We start from the raw sequence: 24159 nt of genomic DNA, 5'->3' as shown, positions 1-24159 counted from the left end.
TATACATATATATACATACGTACGTACGTACGTACATACATATATATTGTTGGGCCTCGGTTGAGAAGACCGCTTGGGGGGGGGGGGGGGGGAAGCTATCTCGGCTCCCACCAGACTCCGCGGAATTGTAGGCCGTTGCACATGGATAATTCCGTGACGCGGCGAGTCGCTTAACCGACCGTGGACGCCAATAACTCAACCACGTGACTTATGGTCCTCCGTCTAGTTAATCCGGTTACCTAAAAATAACCATGTGATTTAATTACTGGGGAACACGCCCTCGTTACTCCTCGTCTGAATCGGATCACTCTACCGGACCAGATGTAGCCGAGCGACACTGCCAAGGATGTACCGGCTAAAAGGAACGGATTGTTGTGAATAAATTCCCGGCTAAGCTCGGATTCGGACCATGCTGGACCAATGAAGGAAAAGACAAAAACGAGCTGGGAACATTCCTAAGAATAATTTATTAACAATGGGCGAGGAAAGGTATGTGGTACGATGAATAAATTTATTGGGGTGTGTTGTACAGAGATAGGGAAGAGAGGTGTGGTGCGACAATAAACAAGCAACTTGTGAAAGTGGACGCAAAGCAGACCTAACCCGAAAATAATAATAATAATCTTCTGCAGGCTTACTTGTATGGACAGGTGCCACGACACACGCACATGCACACACACACAGACACAGAAAACCCGATGAAGAGGAATGGAAGCAAGACAGGAGAGGAGTTGAGGCTACGGTCTCTCGGTACCTTTGTATAATTGATATGCAGTACCCGAACGCGCCAACAATACGTTTGGGGGGAATGCTCCATGGCACGGTACCCCCTGACAGCTGGCACGTCGTCTCTCGCTTCGTGCAGCTCGCGTTGAGAACGTGGGCGTGAAGGAGGGGCTTGAGTTGGGAGGGTGGAGTTAGAGTCGTGTGGGCGAAGAAGAGGAGGAAGAGCCCACGATGATGACAGAAGGCGGAGTCGAGGTGATGACGACAGCAGGCGGAATCGAAGACCAGCTTGAGCGGGAGGTGAGACAGTTCAGAGAGAGAGAGAGAGAGGGAGGAGTCCTGCGATGATAACAGAAGGCAGAGTCGGGGTGATGACGACGGAAGGCGGAGTCGAAGTCCAGCTTGAGCGGGAGGTGAGGCAAGTCGGAGAGAGAGAAAGAAGGATCCGCTCAGACCTTTGTAGGCCCCGTGGGGCGGGGGGGGGCACACCGAAAGTCGGTGACGTAACGCGAATCGGGCGCTCTGATTGGCCCCGACCCCCTATGCGGCACGGTCGCGATGGCTGGAAGCAGCAACATTACACTTCCAGCAAGGTGACCCCACGCTGCAAAGATGTCTTGCTCTGACCTCACGACATGATATGAATCGCCCACACCGGACTCCGCATCATGACTTGCCTTGAAAGAACTCCCGGGCCGTGCCCTGATGACCGGCCGAGGGCAGCGTCGGTCCCGCATGCCCGCTCGGGTCCCCCAGTCCAGCGCTGGCCAATGCGCCCGCTCCGTGTGCGCCAACGTGGCCCGAGCTGTACAACATGCCTCCACCAGATTGCAGCTTCGCTGGCTGTGGAGGCGAGAAGGTAAGATGTTATGGCAAACCCATGCACAGGCTGTAAGATGTGCCCATTCGTGCCCGGCTCTGTACGATAACAAAGTATCGTGAGCGCCGCACGGGTCTGCCTTTGAGAGCACGTTCCGTACAACATCTTCCGTTCCGATCCGCTATTATGCATGTGGTCAGCACTTGTGTTTGCCCGATTCTGCTATCATGTGCGCGGGGCAAAACCCGATCTATATAATTAGTCCAGAAATGGATTTAAAGGAATGCGCCACTTGTGCCTTGTACACTAGCATCCCGCGCAACGTGGTGTGGCGTTGCCTTTCTATTATCGGCCTCAGTACACATTCCGTGCAGCGTGGGCGTCGTGCTGGGTGTGTTTCCTGTCCATTGGGTGGAAATTACCAATGTGAGTGCATTTGGCAGGCTGTGTTTTCTACGGAGGGGTGTGGGTGTAATGCCTGCTGGCCCTTTGCTGAGGACCCATCTCACAGCGAAAGGCGCGTGTGGCTCGGATTTACCTTGGGAATAATCAGTAAAGAAGAGTAGGAATGAAGTTAGAAATGAAATGAAGAAGGAATGATGTAAGCAAACCGAGCTATGAGATCCTCGCAACGCACACCCCTGTTGTCCCGCGAGACAAAAGGGAAGGGACTATCTACACGTATATTCATGGAATAACTATCTTGGGATCAGTTTCTGTTGGATGCATGCGGTTCCGAGAACCGTAACTATATATATATATATATATATATATATATATATATATATATATATATATATATATATATATATATATATATATATATATATATATATATATATATATATATCTCAATATGTATATATATATATATCTCAATATGTATATATATATATATCTCAATATGTATATATATATATATCTCAATATGTATATATATATATATATATATATATATATATATATATATATATATATATATATCTCAATATGTATATATATATATATATATATATATATATATATATATATATATATATATATATATATATATATATATATATATATATATATATATATATCTCAATATGTATATATATATATATATATATATATATATATATATATATATATATATATATATATATATATATATATATATATATATATACTGAAACGCAAAAGAAACTTACCACCTTTTAAACCTTCAAATATCAACAATAACACTGCGTGGAGTAAATGTGTGAACTTATTTGTGGACAATAGTGTCCTCACAGTCAGACAAAACGGTCATGGATGGTCACTTCAGAGCACAGATATTGAACAGCCGTCTTGACTGTCAGTGATTAGCCAAGTGGTACGGGATTATTTTAATGAGCTGCACGTGATGTCTTGATATTGGCTTTAAAAAGGCCAGTGCAAAATGGGCATTTCAATCAACATGCCACGATTGTCAAGGGATCAACGGCAGTGTGCCTTGGGCATGCTGCAAGGCGGGTTGAGCTACCGTGAGGTGGCACGTCGCCTTGGCTGTTCACACCAGACGATATCGGCCCTGGTGGACAGAGACACCCTCCACAACTCTGCAGATGACAGACCTCGATCAGGGAGGCCAAGAGTCACCACTGCAAGGCAGGACAGGCAGATGGTCCTAAGTCAGATGGCTTCAGACATTGAGGACTGAGTGGGACAGAATCCAGCAGCAATCCATCCAAAGACTGGTAAGCAGTATGCGCCGATGATGCACTGCCTCTATCCAAAACAATGGTGGCCACACACGCTATTGAAAGGGGACTGACACTGCACCCTGTGCTGTTCTGTACTGTAGAACAAACTTATGAGATGGTGTATCTTGGTCAAAAACTTGACATGTCCTCAATAAAATGTCAATGTTTCAATTAGCAATTGTTGGTTTGTTTTATTTTGAACTGTTACAATTTTATTACATTTCAAACAAGTGGTAAGTTTCTTTTGCGTTCAGTGTATATATATATATATATATATATATATATATATATATATATATATATATATATATATATATATATATATATATATATATATATATATATATATATATATATATATATATATATATATTGTTGTGGTTGACGAAATTCGCAAACCACCATTCAGGTCCCGTAGGTGAGATATCTCTGTAAGTATATGTGTAGTTAGCCCAAACCCGTTGTTTAGAGGGAATAAATGTTATTCATTCGGGCTGCGACCCTTTTAGATAGCCGTTTTTCTTTTACTATCTTTATTTTGGACCAGCCGCCATTACTACCACCACAACCACCACCAACCATGTCTCAACAGCCATCACACAACAACCACCAACCGCAACGCCGCTTCACAACAACAACAACGCCAACAGCCACGACCTTTACCGTCACATCTCGCTCTCGCAACCATCGCATCACCGCCATTCCCGCGCCGCTTGTGGGCACCGATCCTGGACTCGTACAGGACGCGCACCGAGCAGCGGGTGCTGTTTATAGTTAGCTTAGTTAGACCGACTTCATGGGGCAGGGGTAAGTCCTCATGGAGTCCGTGGAATGGAATAGGTAGAGGGATTTAGATGAGATTTAGGTTGGGAAATTGATTAATGGGATTATTTGGAGACAGTGACAGACTTGTGGATGTGTAGCGGGGACGTAGCTTAGCTACGTAGTGTTAAAAGGAACGTGCTTTAGTGTAAGGGACGACGTGGGAGCACGAGTTAGTTAGGGGATGTAGTTAGAAGGATGGCAGAATTCAGCGGTGTGCATGTTGAAGAGTTGGTGAGTTGTGAGGTGAGTACATGTTGAGTGAGTGAGGCCAGCGGGTCTGTGTGAGTGGAGCGAATGGGGAATGCATGGTGCGATGAGTGATTGGGGGGAGGAGTGACTCCCGCCCAAGGGACCCCGGGGTCAGTATAAAGTAAGTTAGCTGGGTTAGTCAAATTGAAAAATGGAGGTCGTTTTGTTGTTGGTGGGAAAGTAGGCTCGAAACCCGTTTGGAGGGGTGTAGGAGCCCTGTTGACGGGCTGGGAGCGTGGCTGCGAAAGGTGAGTATCGCTGAGTGGGTACCCCGGGCACCAGGCTAGTCGGCCGTAGTAGGCCAAGGGCCCATGGGTGGCCGGGATAGCGTAGTGGGCACGGGTGCGTCTGCTTGGTGCGGGGGCCCGGGGCGCCATTAGCCACATGGGCAGTGTTGTGGGCACGGGTGACCCTCGGAAAGGGGCCCGGGAAGCCAGCCTGCCACGTGTGCGTTTCAGGGGAGGTGCCATGGGGGGCACTCCCCGGTGTTAGGGAGCTGGTATGCTCGGAGGCAGTGTAGTGCCCGGGGGTGCCATCGTCGGAGAATCGGCAGAGGGTCGTGCCTGCCAAAGGGAGCCACGTGTCCCAGCCATGAGACCGTGTGAGGGCACGGAGAGAAAATTGGGGGGCGAGGCCCGAAATTGTAAGGACACTAACACAGGCGACGGGAATCTGGGTTTATAGAACCAATAGTTTAAGCGAGAGGCGCTTGTTGGAAGCCCCGGGGTAGTTTAACAGGTTAATGGTTAGGGTAGATTAGGAAGTGTACCCCTCCGCACCATCCATCCCCTCGCTCTCGTTGTGGGCTGCTGGACCCACTTTGGGTTAGATCGCTGAACTCTGGGGAGGCCATTCTGAGGCTTGGATTGGGCCTCGGCACAGGACGCTAGCTCTCCCTTGTTCCTCTCCGGGAAGGGAACGTAGGGGTTGGGAGTAGGCTAGGTGACAGGATAGGTTAGCCGAACAAGGACAGTACAGGGGGTTAGGGGACGATTTATAGTGGGGAAGTAAAAATAAAAAAATAAGTTGGGGCTAAATTGGGGTTTGACAAATTAAGGGAGTGGGTATAGACAGTGACAGGCAAAGGCGATAGGTTGGGAGGGAGACCGTAGGGTAGGTCCGAGCCCGCCTTCCGAGTGACCAGCACGACCGCACTCCCTCCACCAACCTCCACTGAACGGCAAAGACTGGCCAGCTTCATCGGCAGCTGTTGTTTTGCTGCAAGGCCTGTGCCGGCTGGATCGTCTGCAGCTGCTGTGCTGCAAGGCCTGTACCGGCTGGATCGTCTGCAGCTGTTTTCTGCAAGGCCTGTGCCGGCCAGTTCATCTGCCGGCTGTGTTTGCTTGCAGCGGCCTTGTTCTGCAGGCTGTGTTTGCCTGATCACCTTTGCCATGCCATGCCCACTGCCCCTGTTCACCAGCCCCGTTCAATTTTTGCTTTGCCCCCCCTGTTCATTGCCATGTGCGCCAGGATCAGAAAGCAACAGTTTGCAAGCTGCGAGAACTGCCCTGTTGGCAGCTACAACACGGGCCTGCAGTGGCGGCCCGTGCACCGTGTTTGCGTCCATCCATTCATCCATCCATTCGTTGTGGTCATTGCGTGTGCCACTTGAGCTGGCACGGAGACTGCGTTTGTGCAGCCCATGCACCGTTGTAGTTCACTGCGTTCAGTTCAAAAGGGAAGGCCTTGGACTGCGTGTGAGCAGCCGGCCACGTTCCCTGTCACCTGCATTGTTTGAGCCAGAGACTGCATGCGAGCAGCCTGGCTCCCTGCTAACTGCTTTCTTTTTGCAGAGACCATTGATCCTGGGCCATGGTTTAGTGTAAAATTTGTAAGTTAAGGTTAAGATGAACTGTACATATGAGTGCGCCCCCGGCATGTCTGTCTTAGCGCCGGCAATTTTATTTAAGTCGTCCGTGTGAGTGGGTTTGTTTAGGTAGTTACTCAGCCCTCAGGTTATTTATTTTGGGGACACGAATACCATGAATGTCCCACTCAGGGATCCGTAGGTAAAACGTACTAGGGGAGAACTACACATGATGGCACACGAAAATTTGATGACTCGGGACGAGTCTGTAAAAAGGGGAGGGGGTAGTGTTGTGGTTGACGAAATTCGCAAACCACCATTCAGGTCCCGTAGGTGAGATATCTCTGTAAGTATATGTGTAGTTAGCCCAAACCCGTTGTTTAGAGGGAATAAATGTTATTCATTCGGGCTGCGACCCTTTTCGATAGCCGTTTTTCTTTTACTATCTTTATTTTGGACCAACCGCCATTACTACCACCACAACCATCACCAACCATGTCTCAACAGCCGTCACACAACAACCACCAACCGCAACGCCGCTTCACAACAATAACAACGCCAACAGACACGACCTTTACCGTCACATCTCGCTCTCGCAACCATCGCATCACCGCCATTCCCGCGCCGCTTGTGGGCACCGATCCTGGACTTGTACAGGGCGCGCACTGAGCAGCGGGTGCAAAAACACCAGCCTTTCGAGAAATCGGATCAAGAATGATTCACGCCCACTTCTGTTCCGTCCTATCAGCGAGCGTGGGGCGATTTGGCCCCGCCTCCAGGCGCGTCGGAGTATAATCGCTATATGCAGATTCGCGGATCAAGAATGGTTCACGCCCACTTTTCCTCTGTCCAATGGGGAGCGTGGCTCCGCCCCCGAGCCGTTCCTGATCCAAAAATCTGCATATGATTTCTCCTGTCGCACTATAAAGCGCCGAGCGCGGAGCGAATCAGGGCAGTTGGGAAGAGTAAAAGTTGATAAGAGGAAAGAGTTGGAGAGTTGTGGCGGCGGCGAAATCAGTCGAGAGAGTGTCTGTCGGGGTCCGGAGAGGCTGGAGAAGCCAAGAAGCTTTGTGGAGGTCTGCGCTCGTGCCAGAGTCGGGGAGCTGCGGAGAGGGGAGGCCGGGAGCGCGATCGAGGTCGCAGTGGAGTCGCTCGTCGCGGGACCCAAGCCAGCCAGATATCCTCTTTCCCCCGAGCATCAACAACCCCCCCTGTTTCCCTCCGCGCTGAGATAGTGCGAGAAGGGGGCCCCGTTCCCACCCCATTCCAGGCAGTGCCAGCGAGGCCCGCGGAGTCGGGGCGCCGCCGCCATTTTGCGGCTCATCACCAGACAGGTAGGCTCGACGCGGTCTCAGCCCCAGGCCCGTCTGCCCCCTTGTCGATGAGGGTGGCCCCTTTTTCTTTTGCTTTGGAGTATATGTGTTGTCGGCGCCGTCTGTGAAGTAAAACTGTATAAGTGTTGCCGTGTGCTCGGTAGTCGGTAGTAGATCTGCATTGTGTTTCTTTTGTTGCATTTGCTTTTTGTGCAGAATTGTCGTGTTACTTTTACATTTGCTTTTGGTGCATAATTGTTGTGATTGTATATGTGTGCTTTCCGTTTGCCGCGGAATAAATGTGCTTTATGTTGAACTGTTTTTCCCGTTTCGCTTCGTCTTTTCTGTTATTGAATCTCCATCTTACTTCACGTAAAGGGTTGGTCGTGGGCTAAATACGCCCAATAATTAATCGAACCGTCGAGGTTGACGATAACACCGCTCGGTTATCCCGATAGTACGGAACGGGTCGCTTAAAGTGGCCCGTGTCCGAAGTCGACCTGCGGCGAGGTGCGATCGCCCGGTCTACCCTCCGTGTGGGTACTTAGGTAGGTCGAATTTGGCGAGCAACCCTATCCCACGCGGGGGGGCCGATTGGCACGATCGTGGTGAGGCTGAAAGGCCCACCCGTGACTAGTTCCCGGCGTTAGTCCGAGAGGGTCACGACGGGATTTTCCGTCCGGTGGGCGACGTGCCGCGATTCGAGTTACGTGGCCGTTCGCACGCCGGCGGGCGCGAATCCGCAACAATATATATATATATATATATATATATATATATATATATATATATATATATATATATATATATATATATATATATATATATATATATATATATATATATATATATATATATATATATATATGTATGTATGTATATACAGTAATCCCCCGCTATATCGCGATTCACCTATCGCGCCCCCGGTTCATCGCGGGTTTTCCCTTGGAACGTAACTAATTTTTTCTACAGATTCCCCCGGTATATCGCGGTAATAATATATAAAATATATATTATTTAAGCAATAAATTATAACGCGTGGCACTCGACCAGTCACATAACACACGAGACAAAGTTTCGCTTGTGAACTTCGAATATTTTCTACGTTTTTTCTCCAAGCCCTACGATGCCGCCCAAACGCCCTGCACCTGCTAAGGCTTCTGGCAAGGAACCAAAGCGCAAGAGGAAGGTCCTGACTCTCCAGGAGAAGGTTAAGGGGCTAGATATGCTTCGGGAAGGAAAAAGGTTTGCCGCAGTTGGACGAGCACTGCCAAACCGACCAGACCAGACAAGTCGATCTCCGGCACCTCAAACCCGATCACTGCCAAGCCGACCAGACCAGACGAGTCGATTTTTTTTGGGGGGAGGCATTCATTCATCGTGGCTTTTCACTTATCACGGGGGGGGGGGGGGGTTGGAACGTAACCCCCACGATAAACGGGGGATTACTTTATATATATACACACAGGGTGGCCTGAAAGTCACTTTACCCCTTCCCAGTGAAGCATTGTTCTTGAACTCTTTTAATACACAGGTTTTATTGCACAGTACTTGCAATAATTAATTTGTCATTGTAGCTGTATGTGCTCCATCATTCTTCTGAGTCAGTGTTTCCGCATACCATAGCGGGTGAGGGGCGAGGGCAGAGGGGAAGGGACGGAGTGAAGTGCGAGAAATTTATCAGGGGTAAAGTAACTTTTGGGCTACCCTGTATACATATTGTTGCGAATTCGCACCCGCCGGCGTGCGAACGGCCGCGTCACTCGAATCGCGACCGCGTCGCCCACCGGACGGACAATTCAGTCGTGACCCTTTCGGAACAACGCCGGGAGCTAGTCACGGGTGGGGGTTTAATCCCACCACGACCGTGCCAATTGCCCACCCGCGCAGGATAGGGTTGCTCGCCAAATTCGATCTACCTAAGTACCTGCGCGGATGGTTGACCAGGCGATCGTACCACTCCACAGGCCGACACCGGACACGAACCGCTTAAGCGGTCCGTTCCATGCTACAGTGATAACCGAGCGGTGTTATCGTCGGCCTCGACGGTTCTGATTAATTACCGGGTGTATTAAGCCCACTACGAACCCTTTACGTGAAGCAGGATGGAGGGTCAATGAAGAAAAGACGAAGCGAAACGGGAAAACAGTTCACACAAAGCGCATTTATTTCCCGGCACACGGAAAGCACATATATACAGTCATACACAATCAAAAATGCAAATATAGCAATTAAAACAAAAGTAACGACGACGCAGAGTTACTACCGACTACGCGCACACACGGCAACACTTATACAGTTCTACTTTACAGACGGCGCCAACACACATTTACTCAAAAGCAAAGGAAAGAAGCCACCCTCATAGACAAGTGGGCAGACGGGCCTGTAGGCCAATATGTGTGCGTGACCTGAAGGAGCGGCCAGGCCCGCGAAACCGGGGGGGGGGGGGGGTCCTACCCGCGTCATCGTGACGCGTTGGCGGACGAGCGCAGATGTGGCTGCGTGGCTGTGCCCCGACTCCGTGCTCCTTGGCGGGTTTCGTTGGCACGACGTTTGGAGTGGGGTGGGAACGGGGCCCCCTTGTTGCACTATCTCAGCGCGGGGGAAAGGGGGAATTGTTGATGCCCTGGGGGAGGGAGAATGGCTGGCTGGCTTGGCTCCCGCGACGAGCGATCCCACACCGCGACCTTGTCGCCGACCGCCATCCTTCTCGCCTCGGACCCGAGCTCCTTGCCTCTTCCCGCAACTCTTCTCAGCCGACTCCAGAACCCAACTCGATGACACACCGATGACTTCGCCACCCGACTCGACTCCCTGCCACACCGATGACTCGACTCACTCTTTTTGCCTGATTCGCCTTGCGCTCGCCGTTTTATAGGCTGACAGGAGCAGCTAATATGCAAATATCCGGATCAGGATGACCTCGGGGGCGGAGCTACGCTCGCCAATTGGTCGGAGGAAAGGGGGCGTGAATCTCCCCTGATCCTAGAATTTGCATATATCGATTTCCTCCAGACGCGCCTGGAGATGGGGCCAAGCCGCTCCGTGCTTGCTAATTGGACGGAGCAAAAGTGGGCGTGTAGCATTCCTGATCCGAATTTTCCTCGGAAAGGCCGCTATTTGCGCTCACGGCTCGGTGCATATCGCTGAACGGGCCCAAGACAGCCCGACGCTCAGTGTTCACAGGTGGTGCGGGAATGGCCGTAGAAGGAGAGAGGTGAAGGTGGTGGAGGGTTTTCGGTGGTGGTTTGATGGTTATGGTGCCGTTTGGGAATGGCGGTGATGCGATGATGTGAGATTGAGTTGTGAAGGTAAAGGTCGTGGCTGTTGGTGTTGTTGTTGTTGTCTGAGGGTTGGAGCGTGGTTGCAGTTGGTGACGATGGCTGGCGTGGTGGTTGTTGTGTGATGGCGGTTGAGACGTGGTTGGTTCAAAATAAAGATAGAACAGAAAAACGGCTATCTCAAAGCGTCGCAGCCCGAATGAATCACATAAATTCCCTCTATACAACAGGTTTGGGGCTAACTGCACATGTACTTAGAGATATCTCACCTACTGGTCCTTCATGGTGTAATGCGAATTTCCACAGCCGTAACACTATATATATATATATATATATATATATATATATATATATATATATATATATATATATATATATATATATATATATATATATATATATATATATATATACTGTATATGTATATTGTTACTGGCTGGGGTCGGCCGCCAACCGACCGCTCTGAACGGAGCCACAAGTCGAGTCGGCCCGACCGATCGCCCGGAATATAGATCGCCGCCCGGATAACTCCAAGCGACGGGTCCTTGTACAAGAACCGAAATACGCCAATCGGCAGATCACGTGGGGTAGGGTCGATTGCCAATCTTAAATTTACCTAAATACCCACGTGATCCAACTACTGGGTTATTCCACCCTCGACGGAACAAACCGCCGAGGCGAGCCTGTCCGTGCGCGATTCTGAACGGTGTAATCGCCGAGAACCGTCGGTCCAAATGTCCCCCTATTACGGCAAACCAACGGCTTTCTAACTCCCAACACATGAAATGTTCAGTCAATGAGGGAATGGACGCAACGAGCAGGTTTACATTCACACAAGGACATTTATTATAATGAAACACGTATGCAATTAAATAAGGCAAAACACGTATGCAATTATACAGGTAACAAAAGCACGATAAAAGAACTACAACCGTCTACTTATTATGTACAGTCATTTACACTGAACAGCAGTTCCTACTTATAAGATGGGCCCACGGACACACGTACACACGTACACACGTACACACGTACACACACACACACACACACACACACACACACACACACACACACACACACAACGGTGGCTGAGGCCTTTAATCACAAGCTCTAGCTCGGAGGACAGGTGAGCTGAAACTCAGAGCTTGACTCGAACCTTTCCACCTCGTGTGGTCTTCAACTTGTCCAGACCCGGGCTCCAGCGAGAGCGAGCTGGATCCAATCGCCGCGATCCTTCCCGAGCTCCCGCGAATCCTCCTGCGCTTCTCAACATGTGCCGGTGAGACGAGGCGCCGATCCTTCCTGTCGATCGTCGCTTCCCCGAGGATCCAACTCCAAGAAGAGGCCGATGCGTCGCACCAATCCGGGAAACAAAATGGAGAACAAAAAGCTCCGCGAACCAGGAAGGAGAGGAAGAAGAGGAAGAAGCCTCCACTCGCAGCTCGAGCCGAACAACTGGCTCAAATTCCTTCCAAAACAAAAGCAGCAGCCGAAGCTCACTGAGCCAGCCAAAACAAAAAGCTTCCGAAGGCCTCAAGCCAAGCAAGCCAAGCAGGACCGATGGCCTGCTGAACGACTGCTCTCTCCCAAGCAAAAAGCTTACTCCTCCCACGGGACTCAGCACACGAACCCTGCACACGGGACTCAGAACGGGACTCTTCACGAACTCTGCCACGGGACTCCCATGAACTCAGCCCACGAACTCAGCCCTACCACGGGACTCCCATGAACTCAGCCCACGAACTCAGCCCTACCACGGGACTCCCACGCGAACAAAGAAAAGATGTCCTCTTTATCCTTTGCACCCCCTCCCCCGCATCTGGCGTAACTCATGCCCTTGTGGTCCACCCCCCCACTCAACCACGGGTGCGAGGGAGTTGTTGAAGTCACCGCAGGGTTCTTCTTCCTCTTCGCAGAAGAGGGTGAGGGACGTCTCCATTGTTCGCTCCCTAACTATTAAATCGATCCGCAGCGCATCTAATCAATTTCAAAACATTTAAACAATGGAAGGTGAGCTATCCAGGGAACATGCACTTATCGACATAGCTGACTAAGGGAACCTGTATGTTGTGTGCAATTGAATTCCAAATTCGTAACAATATATACATACATACATATAGATATAGATACATATAGATATATATATATATATATATATATATATATATATATATATATATATATATATATATATATATATATATATATATATATATATATATATATATATATATATATATATATATATAGTGCCGCGAGGAGGAGTGATATAAGCGACACATCGGCCATTTTGGAGTTAATGCCATATAGCACTATTTTAACCCTTACCCTATCATCCGAGCCTATCGTCATCATATCATTAAAAAATGTCGCTTGCCACACTCCTCCTCGCCGGGCCTTACATATATATATATATATATATATATATATATATATATATATATATATATATATATATATATATATATATATATATATATATATATATATATATATATATATATATATATATATATATATATATATATGTGTATATATATACATATATTTATATATTTATATATTTATATTTATATATATTTATATTTATATATATTTATATTTATATATATTTATATATATTTATATGTATATATATATATTTATATATATTTATATATATATATATATATTTATATATATATATATATATATTTATATATATATATATATATATATATATATATATATATATATATATATATATATGTGTGCATTTACGTATACATGCTTTACGTACACTTTTACGCTATGTACGTACACTACCTGTCGTAAGTTTTAGAACACCCCCATTTTTCTAGTTTTTACTAACATTTAAGCAGTTTAATGTCCCAATGTACTCTGAAATTATAGCATAGAACAAAGAAACAATTTCAGATAAAAAAGAAATCATGGAATTGTTTTGTTGAACACAATTTAATCTAAATTTTTGACTCATCAAAGTAGCCACCTTTTGCAGATATAACAGCCGAACATACTCGTGGCATTCTTTCTCCAATGGAAATCAAATATTGTTCGGAAAGTTCTTCCCAACACTGTTGCAGAAGTTCCCACAAATGTGTTGCACTCTTAGGTTGCTTTGCTTTCACCCTTCTGTCCAGTTAATTCCAAACCAGCTCAATGGAGTTTAAGTCTGGAGACTGTGCTGGCCATTCCGTGATTTGAAGCCTAACGTCTTGTTATTTTCTTCTCAGGTAGTTCTGACATAGACTGGAGGTGTGTTTTAGGTCGTTATCTTGCTGGAGGATGAACCCCTGACCAACTCTGCGTAGACCAGAGGGTAATGCATGGTGCTGCAAAATGGTGTGGTCGCCCTTTTGCTTTGGGGTGCCAGTCACTCTGTGCAATTCGCCGATTCTGGATCCAGCAAAAGAGCCCCAGATCATCATGCTTCCTCCTCCATGTTTGACAGTTGGTGTCACACACTGAGGAACCATCATTTTGCCTACTCGACGGCATACAAAAACCCTGCGTGATGAACCGAAGATTTCAAATTTTGATTTATCGGTCCGTAAGACGTTCTTCCAGTTTTCACTAGTCCACGGGTCGTGCTTCATGGCCCAGGCAAGCCTCTTTTTCCTATTTTTCCATCTTAGCAATGGCCTTCTTTCTGCCACTCGACCTGTCACACCTGCAGCTCGAAGTTTTATCTTCACAGCTGAAACTGAGCCTTCCTTACTTTGACCAGTGTTAAGCTGTGCTTGAAGCTGCTGTACTGTGAGCCGCCTATCACGCAAGCTGTTGACTCTCAGAAACTTGTCTTCTGATTGTGTTGTAGCTTTAGGTCTGCCAGACCTCTTCCTGTCAGTGTTTCCTCCAGTTGCCAAGTGCCTTTTGATGGTGTAGGAAACTGTATTCACTGACACCTTGACACTCTTTGCAATTTCTCTGAAGGAAAGACCTCCACTTTTAAGGGTTGTCATGGTCTGTCTGTCTTCCGTTGTTAATTGTCTTTTTCTCGCCATTATGATTGCAATATACTACTTTCCTGCAGCGCAATATTGTCTAAATAATGCTTCAGAGGGTGTCGCAACACAGTCTCTTCCAACACTGCTTTTATTCAGAGGGTTTGTGACTAATCAACAAAAGTTGGGACACCTGTCGCAGTTGTTTGCATCAATTTTCAAAGCTTCATTTACTTCCATTGCTGCAGAACAGCTGCAGTTTTGCTAACCCATTACTTGCTCCCTGAAAGGGCCCTTTTTACCAACTCTGAAATTTACATTATATTTCAGTTTTTGGAAACCTAAACTTTTCTTTTTATCCTCTGGCAGTTTACCGCTTCGCTTTGTTACATTTCAGGTTATTTCCTGGAATTGAACTGCTTAAATTTCAGTAAAAACTTAAAAATGGGGGTGTTCTCAAACTTTTAACCAGTCGTGTAAATATCTATATGTGGAAATGTATTTATATACATATATATATATGTATATATATGTATATATTGTTGTAGATTTCCACCCATCCGGCGTGTGGACGACCGCCTTAGCCCAATTGCAGGCACGCGCGCCCACCGAGCGAGCAATCTAGTCGTAGCTTCCGGATCAACACCGAAACCCAACTATGGGTGTTTTAACACACCATAAACCAGCCAATCCCTCTGTCCACGCGCTACTGGGTCGATCGCCGAATTGTCGATGTACCTAATTATTCGCGCAGACAGAGATACCGGGAATTTATACCTCGACAGGGCCTGCACGAAACGAGCCGCTTAAGCAGCTCGTTCCGTATGCGATTGCCGAGCGGTTGTATATGGCCAAGTCCCATCAGACGAGATGTACGTTTTATCGGCTTGATAATCAGCCAGCTAATATTCCGAACGCATCATGGCAGTCAATGGCAGAAAGTGACACAACGAGCAGGTTAACATTCAAACAATAGGGGTATTTATTTTAAATGCACATATGCAATGAATGGGGGGATGGGGACAAGACACCAGCAAAAACCTACAGCCGATGCCTCTTATCATGTACACAGTCATGCACTTAATCAGTTCTACTTAGGTAGATAAGGCGCCACAGACTTTCATCCAAAACCCCAGAAAGAAAGAAACGGGCTCGTGAGCCTTTATAATTACTCGCAGCCGGGATGACCGAAGGGGCTCCGAGAGACCGGACGGGCTACCTGGCCACCCACGTGGTGACTCGCTGGGTCCTGGTTTGGCGACCCTAGGTGTCTTTGCCCGGACCCCCGAGCTCCGACTTGCTCCCTTGGTCGATCGGCCTCCACTGCGGCCTGGCTTAGCCGCCGATGCGCTGGAGGAGTGAATGGGTCTCGACTCGGGCCTCCTGGTCGCGCCGGCGAACCCCCAGCGAACCAACTGCCCAAACTCCGAACTCTCCAGCTCTCAACGGGGCGTCTCTCCACTCCCACCGCCAACCGCAAGCCACGAACTCCAGCACAGCACGAACTCGAAACAACCAGCTCTCCACTGCCTCTGAGCTCCCCACACCAACTCAACTGCAGCGCTCAACTCAAGCGCTCTCCTCAAGCGCTCTCTCCAAGCGCTCTCCCCGACGGCGAGCGAACGCGGCTTTTTATATGTCCAAGGGGAGGGGTCGTTCTGGGCTTCACCACCCGAAATCTGCGCCCTCCCCCTTTTCACCTTTGAACCTTCACCCAGGCTCGATCTGCCCCTTTCACTTCCGATTGGCCAGCTTCTTCAGAGGGTAAGGCCTTTTTGATCCGTTCTTGCCGTCAAATGTGGCCATGTTGGAAATCACCGTCAACTGCGGCCGTGTTGGAAATCACCGTCAAACGCGGCCGTGTTGGAAATCACTGTCAAACGCAGCCGTGCTGGAAATCACCGTCAAACGCGGCCGTGGGTTGTCGTTTTTGTGATGATGTGTTTGTTTTAAAATAACGATAGAAAAGAATAACACTACCTCAAAGATGCACAGCCCGGCACATGAACAATGCCCATTATACATCGGTGGGGAATTCTAACCTGGAGCACACACACTTACCGAAATAACTGATCTTTGTGGAACCTGAATGGTGTTCTGTGAATTTCCACAACCGTAACAATATATAAATATATATATATATATATATATATATATATATATATATATATATATATATATATATATATATATATATATATATATATGTAGATATATTGTTACGGAAATGTCCCTAAGCAGGCTACGAAAGATAGGATTAGCTCAGATCCCCCATTAAATGCATCTTTCGCTAGGTTGCTCGGTAAAATGGACGTTACATGTGTGTCGGGAGGTGTAAGAGGCATGTTTATTGTTTGTACAGTGGTGGTGTGCCGAGGGCTTCTTCTTCCTCCCCTCTCCGGACGATAGGCCCCGCCCAGTCTGCTGAGGGGAAGTGGCCTGGAGAGGGAGGTGGAGCTAAGGGGAGGAGTTTGTCAGCTTCGGAAAGGGGGAGGAGCGAGTGGCTCGGAAGCGAGCGAAAGAAGACCTCGTGAAAAGTTTCAATTTGGCAGAAGTACAAAACTGCAGTCGGCTTTCGAGGAGTGCTGGGGCTTCGAGGTGAGAAGGAAAGAAAAGGTGATTCTGCAGAGAAAGAAACTGAGAGGACGGAGGTGATTCTGCCGTGAGAGAAGCGGCAGTCGGCTTTGAGAGGCGAGCGTAGAAAAGGAAAGAAAAGGTGATTCTGCAAAGAAAGAAACTGAGAGGACGGAGTTGAGAAGTTGGGCTTCAAGGCGGGAAGGCAAGAGAGGAAACGACAGAGCCTCTGACGGTCCCTACTCACCTCACGGCTCGACGTCTTGGAATCCCATGGACCCAGCCAGCAGAGCTCGGCACCTCGATTTGGGCCTTGTCTGTTGAACAGGCCAGGCCTGGATTTGTATGCTGGACCTTGTGAAAAGCCAGCTGGAGCATACCACCGGCGATCTAACGATCTTGTGACGTCGACATTGTGCAGGGCCAGAACGTGCTGAGGAGGGTGTGCGCACGCGGTGCCTTGAGAAGAAAGAGTACTGCGCCGCCATCTTGCCACGCGGCGTGTTTGAGCTGGAGTCTCGAATCCGTGGACATCCGCTTGTTACGAGCGACATTCGTGCTTTTGACCCTTTCCTCTCGTGCATGAAGCATCACCAAGTACTCTGTCTTGTTTGCATGCATGCATGCCGTCTGTCTGTCTGTCTTGTCTGCACGTTGTATAAGGCATATCTCGGTCGGGACCCCCTCGAAACCTGTAACCTGTAGTTCCCGAGTTAAGAACGGGTTAAAGATTGTTAATAAAAACATTGTCGTGAATGTTTTGCTTGTGTTGTGTTCCCCGATGTTCCCCAATAAATATGGTTGGTTCGTGTGAAGTTACCGCCATGGATTAATTTGTGTCGCGTTGAGGAACGATCCGTTCGATTGGCATATAAAACCAAAATGTTTACAGACTGGCCGAAAACGCTCGGCATCTGACAAAACCAGTCTGTAATCGGGGTTCTATTTCCCCAACTGGTAAGGTTCAGGATTACGTTGGTATCGCGATTGAAGACGCGTGACCCGAGCGAGGCCTGTGCCGAGCCAGCCGACGTTATAAACCCCGGAGACGGCCGGAGTGGGTTGAGAATCCCTCCGTCGCTGAATCCTTTAATATATATATATATATATATATATATATATATATATATATATATATATATATATATATATATATATATATATATATATATATATACATATATATATGTATATATATGTATATGTGTATATATATATATGTATATGTATATATATGTATATGTATATGTATATATATGTATATGTATATGTATATATATGTATATATATGTATATGTATATATATGTATATATGTATATGTATATATATATGTATATATGTATATGTATATATATGTATATGTATATATATGTATATATATGTATATGTATATATATGTATATATATGTATATGTATATATATGTATATATATGTATATATATGTATATATATGTATATGTATATGTATATATATATGTATATGTATATATATGTATATATATATATATATATATATATATATATATATATATATATATATATATATATATATATATATATATATATATATATATATATATATATATATATATATATATATATATATATATATATATATATATATACAGCGTGTCCCCAAAAAATGTACTCACTCTTTAAATGATAATAAATGCGTTGTTTATTGACTTAGAAACAAGATTAATGGTTAAATGGATAAATGCATGTTTACAAATGTTCAAACTGATGACCACCACGTTCCAAACGCGGACCAATGGATTAATGTTGGAATGTAACTTTTCAAATGAATTCACTTCAAAATGCGATGGGCACTTGATTTTGGGATTCCTGTCTCACGAGCCATTTGTCGTACAGATTTCCGTGGGGATCGGTGGAGGGTTTCCAGCAATTGATTTTCCTTTGTGGGGGTGGTTGATGACCGTGGTCTTCCTGAACGCTCCTTATGGACGTCATGCACAGTTCCATCTGTTTCAAATTTATCTCAGATGCTAGCAATGGTGCGTCGCGTTGGTGGATCTTTGTGAAAATGTCTTCTAAATTGTCTTTGCACTTCCATGATGTTTTCGTGCTTCCAGTAGCACTTTATGATAAATTTTCTTTCCTCAAAACCTCGTCTTACTTCTGCCATTTTTAGGGTCAATTTGATCTGAAAATAAATGAAAAATTCAATGAGTTATGAGGAGCCGAAATGTGAGTACATTTTTTTGGGACATCCTATATATATTGTCGCGGATTCGCGCCCGCCGGCGTGCGAACGGCCATGTAACTCGAATCGCGGCACGTCGCCCACCGGACGGACAATCCAGTCGTGACCCTCTCGGACTAACGCCGGGAACCAGTCACGGGTGGACCTTTCGGTCTCACCGCGATCGAGCCAATCGGCCCCCGCGTGGGATAGGGTTGCTCGCCAAATTCGACCTACCTAAGTACCCACACGGAGGGTAGACCGGGCGATCGCACCTCGCCGCAGGTCGACTTCGGACACGGGCCACTTAAGCGACCCGTTCCGTACTATCGGGCTAACCGAGCGGTGTTATTCGTCGGCCTCGATGGTTCGATTAATTATCGGGCGTCTTAGCCCTCGACCAACCCTTTACGTGAAGCAAGATGGGGATTCAATGAAAGAAATGACGAAGCGAAGCGGGAAAACAGTTCAATAATAAGCACATTTATTTCGCGATGAACGGAAAGCACACATATACAATTCCACCAAAAGCACATGGAAAAGAAGAAGACAAAAAGCAAATGCGACAATGCAGATCTAATACCGACTACGCGAGCACACGGCAACACTTATACAATTTTACTTCACAGACGGCGCCGACAACACATATTCCCAAAGCAAAAGAAAAGAGAACCACCCTCCAGGATGAGGGGGTAGGCGGGCCTGGGGCCGAGACCGTGTCGGGCCTACCCGTCTGATGATGAGACGCGGAGCGGCGGTGGTGCCTCAACTCCGTGGGCCTCGCGGACAGTGTCTGGTAGGGGGTGGGAAGGGGGCCCCCTTTTGTCGCACTATCTCAGCGCGGGGGGAAACAGGAGGGGGTTGCTGATGCTCGGGGAAAGGAGGATTTCACCAAAATCGCGGGTCCCGCGACGAGCGTCTCCACCACGACCTCGGTCGCGCCGCCGTTCCTTTCTCTCTCCTCAGTTCCCCGAATCCGACGCGAGCACCCCTCGTCCGCCTTCGCCGCCGCCGCCTCTCCACAGCTCCGTCCTCTTCACTCCGACTCCGCGAACTCCCAACTGCACTGAACTCTTCCTCCGCTTCCAACTCAACTCTTCCTCCTGCGAACTGAACTCCTCTCAACTTCCACTCGACTGGCCTCGACTGACGAACGCAGTCGTTTTTATAAGCCCCGTGGCTTCGCTCTCTCATCTTTGACCCTCTGCCTCCGACCTTTCACCTCGCTCCCCATTGGCCCGAGAAAAAGTGGGCGTGAATGCTTTTTGATCCATGAATTTGCATATAGCGACCGCCCTCCAACGCCCTGGAGGCGGGGCCAAATCGCCCCTTGCTCACCGATTGGACGGAACAAAAGTGGGCATGAGTCGTTTTTGATCCGTTTTTCTGCGGAAAGTCCGCGATGCTTTTGAACACGCTGCTCGGTGCGCGCTCTACACGAGTCCAGCATCGGTGCCCACGAGTGGCGCGAGATGACGGTGATGCGATGGTGGCGAGTTGTGACGGTAAAGGTCGTGGCGGTTGTGGTGAAGCGGCGTTGTGGTTGGTGGTTGTTGTGATGGCTGTTGAGACGTGGTTGGTGGTGGTAATAATGGCGGTTGGTCCAAAATAAAGATAGTAAAAGAAAAACGGCTATCCTGAAGAGTCCCAGCACGCATGAATGACATTTATTCCCTCTAGACAACGGGTTTGGGCCTAACTACACATATACTTACCGAGATATCTCACCTAAGGGACCTGAATGGTGGTTTGCGAATTTGGTCAACCACAACAATATATATATATATATATATATATATATATATATATATATATATATATATATATATATATATATATATATATACACACACACACACACACACACACACACACACACACACACACACACACACACACACACACACACACACACACACACACACACACACACACACACACACACACTGTATGTAAACTTGAATTTGATGCTTCTGAACATTACTGTCATAAAAAATCATTATAGCAATAGGATGGTGACTTATTTTGATGACGATTCACTTAAAAATGAGATTTTGTGATGAGTTCCCTTTCAACGGGAAAACCAAAATCATGTCCTTTTTGATGGATATCATTCGTCTAAGACTCTAAGAACATCAGAAACTTTTGTCCAGGTAGTAGTTTTGTTGACTACTTTTCGAGAAGGATTGTGCAAGTAATGATTTGACTCTGGTTTTTCTCTCTGTAGCCTTTGTTATCTACAATTTTCTTACTCTGTGCTTTGAATACCTGGGAGGAGAGAGCACCATCATGGCAGAGATCAGAGGCAAGCCAATTGAGTAAGTATACCATATTCTACCTGGTAGATTCCCATTTGCCTCATATTCTGTGAACAGTGATTATGACTTCAGGCTTTGCGATAAATTTTTAGCCACAACCTCTGATGACCAACAAGCTTCAATGCAAAGGCAGTTGCAATTAAGCTCTCTTTGTTTCCTATTGGTTGTACAATACAGTAAACCCTTCATTATCGTGGGTTTGAATATCAGGGCTTTTGACAATTTGCAGGCAACCTGTTGCGTTCCGATTTAGTTATTGCAGGACTTCATTTTGTCCAATAAGATGAGTCACCATTTGCGCCCATCTGTACGTTTATCTCGCATTACGAGTCTTTTTTTGTTTCTCACACACCTTTAATAATGGCACCCAAATGTAAAACTATGGACAAAATTAATTGTCAAAAGACAGAGAAAAAGGTTATGATGTTGTGCGGAAAAATTTGAGTTGTTAGATAGGTTTCCTGTCGGTAAAATTGTGGTTTCAGTGGGTTGCCATTACGGGATAAATGAATGGACTGTGCAGTATATCCATAAAAATGAGTCAACTATCCGTGCAAGTGTTACCGCCACTGCTTCAGAAAGCGCAAAAGTGTTATTCCAGTCCCGTGACCCTTGTGTTGAAAGGATGGATGGAAAAGCCCTTTGATGATTGGATCGACGACCGAACACAGAAAAAGTGCCTTTGAGTGGACCGGTGATATGGAAGAAATCACTGCGTATTTACCAATGTTTCCACGAGGCACCCGGGGCTGAAGATTCCAGTTCAACCATAGCTACCCACAAGTTCCACACCAGCAAGGGCTGGTTTGAGAATGTCAAAATTGGATTTGGCCTCCATAATGTTAAATTAATCAAGGAAGCAGCATCGGCAGACCATGATGCTGCCAAGAACTACCCACCACAGCTCATGAAAGTAATCAAGGTGAAGGGATTTATGCTGGAGCAGGTCTTGAACACCGAGATGGGATTATTCTGGAAGAGAATGCCATCTTGTACCTTCTTGTCCAAGCAGGAAAGATCTGCTCCTGGGTTCAAGGTGGTTAAGGATCACCTTATCCTTCTCCTATGTAGCAATGCAGTTGGCGACTTGGTCATAAAGCTAAAGCTGCTCTTCCGATCGCTGAATCCCCCTCCCTACTCCGCACTCCAACAGCATCATCATTCCGATCTAAGTTTTGTGGTCTATATTTATGGCAGAGTACGTAATATTTTTGCACTCACTCACCTCACTCTTTTGTAAAAATCGCCTTGCTGTTTTGGAATAAATCCAAAAGGGAAAGTCTTGTGTTTTTGTTTATTTTATACCGTATTTATTCCATTTACATGCTTCCTTCAATTGTGATGTGTTTATATTTAGCTGCTGCCCACCTTCCTCCATATCTTCTGAAAACCCAGCAACCTCGCCCCCATTTTTCCCGAGCCCCTTGGTTTTAACTATCGCTGTTTTAACTTTTTGTAAAGGAACGTAACCCTCGCAAAATTTAAGGGTTTATTGTTTCCCCTATTTGCAATTCATTTGAATAGTTGCGATCATTTTGTGTAACAAATGTAATCACCTCCCATACTCGCATATAATCACAGAACTACAACGAATAAGGTGCAAATGGAAAGTTTTGTCAGTTTTAAGCAGAGATGGGTTTTGCCACAGACCACTGAGTTGTCTCTTCACCTATTCTGCCATTGGTAGTTTTTAATCCCACACGCAAAGTGAAAAGTGGAGTGATGTAATTGGTTCACTTTGTCTGTCTGTGTACATACGTCGGTCTATGATAGAGCAACATGATTTCAATAATTCATTGAATGTTATGTTTAGAACACTGTGGGATGTGAATCAGAACATGAATTGGAACACAAACCTGCAGTTTAGCCATACTTTGGCTATGAATTTGGCAAATTGTACAGAATCTTGTCCTGACCACATATGCACACAGAGAAGTAAGGTAACGGTTTTAGTTTGCCTACACATCTGGCAGTCAAACAAAATTGAAAATAATTCCAAACAGGAAACGTACTGTTTTTAGCAATGCCATAAAGGACACAAATGGGCACGAAGAACTAATTTAACATGTTTTGAAGAACTAATAGGACATAAACAGGAACAAGTTTTCACTGGTAGCAGCATCTTGTCATAACCTACAACTCGATTTCGCATTGGAAAACATGGTAGTCAAAGCCTCGGCACCCAGCCGGCAAGCCGGAAAATTCTCGAAGCAAGGCTCTCGGGCACCCGGTCGATTTAACCGTTACGTCAACTTGCATGCTGTCTATCGAATATTACGCAATCGCCCACACCCCCTACCTGTGGGTGTGGATTTCAAGCCCGATAAACAAGGCTGGGGCAAACATGAAACGCATGACACCGAACTGATG

General features: G+C 46.5%; 1 protein-coding gene across 1 annotated transcript in view; it reads left to right on the top strand.

The window, feature by feature from the left end:
• Positions 1 to 24159, top strand: part of TMEM184B (transmembrane protein 184B) — a 95297-nt gene that overhangs the window by 35984 nt on the left and 35154 nt on the right. The window contains exon 4 of the mRNA XM_085887378.1: positions 21699 to 21789. Coding sequence (XP_085743504.1) covers positions 21699 to 21789 — 91 coding nt within the window. The remainder of the gene's footprint in view (positions 1 to 21698; positions 21790 to 24159) is intronic.

The sequence above is a fragment of the Eptatretus burgeri genome, chromosome 1 (assembly GCF_056783735.1).
Source record: "Eptatretus burgeri isolate ZD-2024b chromosome 1, Ebu_testis_v1, whole genome shotgun sequence".
In the NCBI taxonomy this organism is placed as follows: domain Eukaryota; kingdom Metazoa; phylum Chordata; class Myxini; order Myxiniformes; family Myxinidae; genus Eptatretus; species Eptatretus burgeri.
The sequence above is the reverse complement of the archived record's forward strand: the minus strand, read 5'-3'. Positions and strand labels throughout refer to the sequence as shown.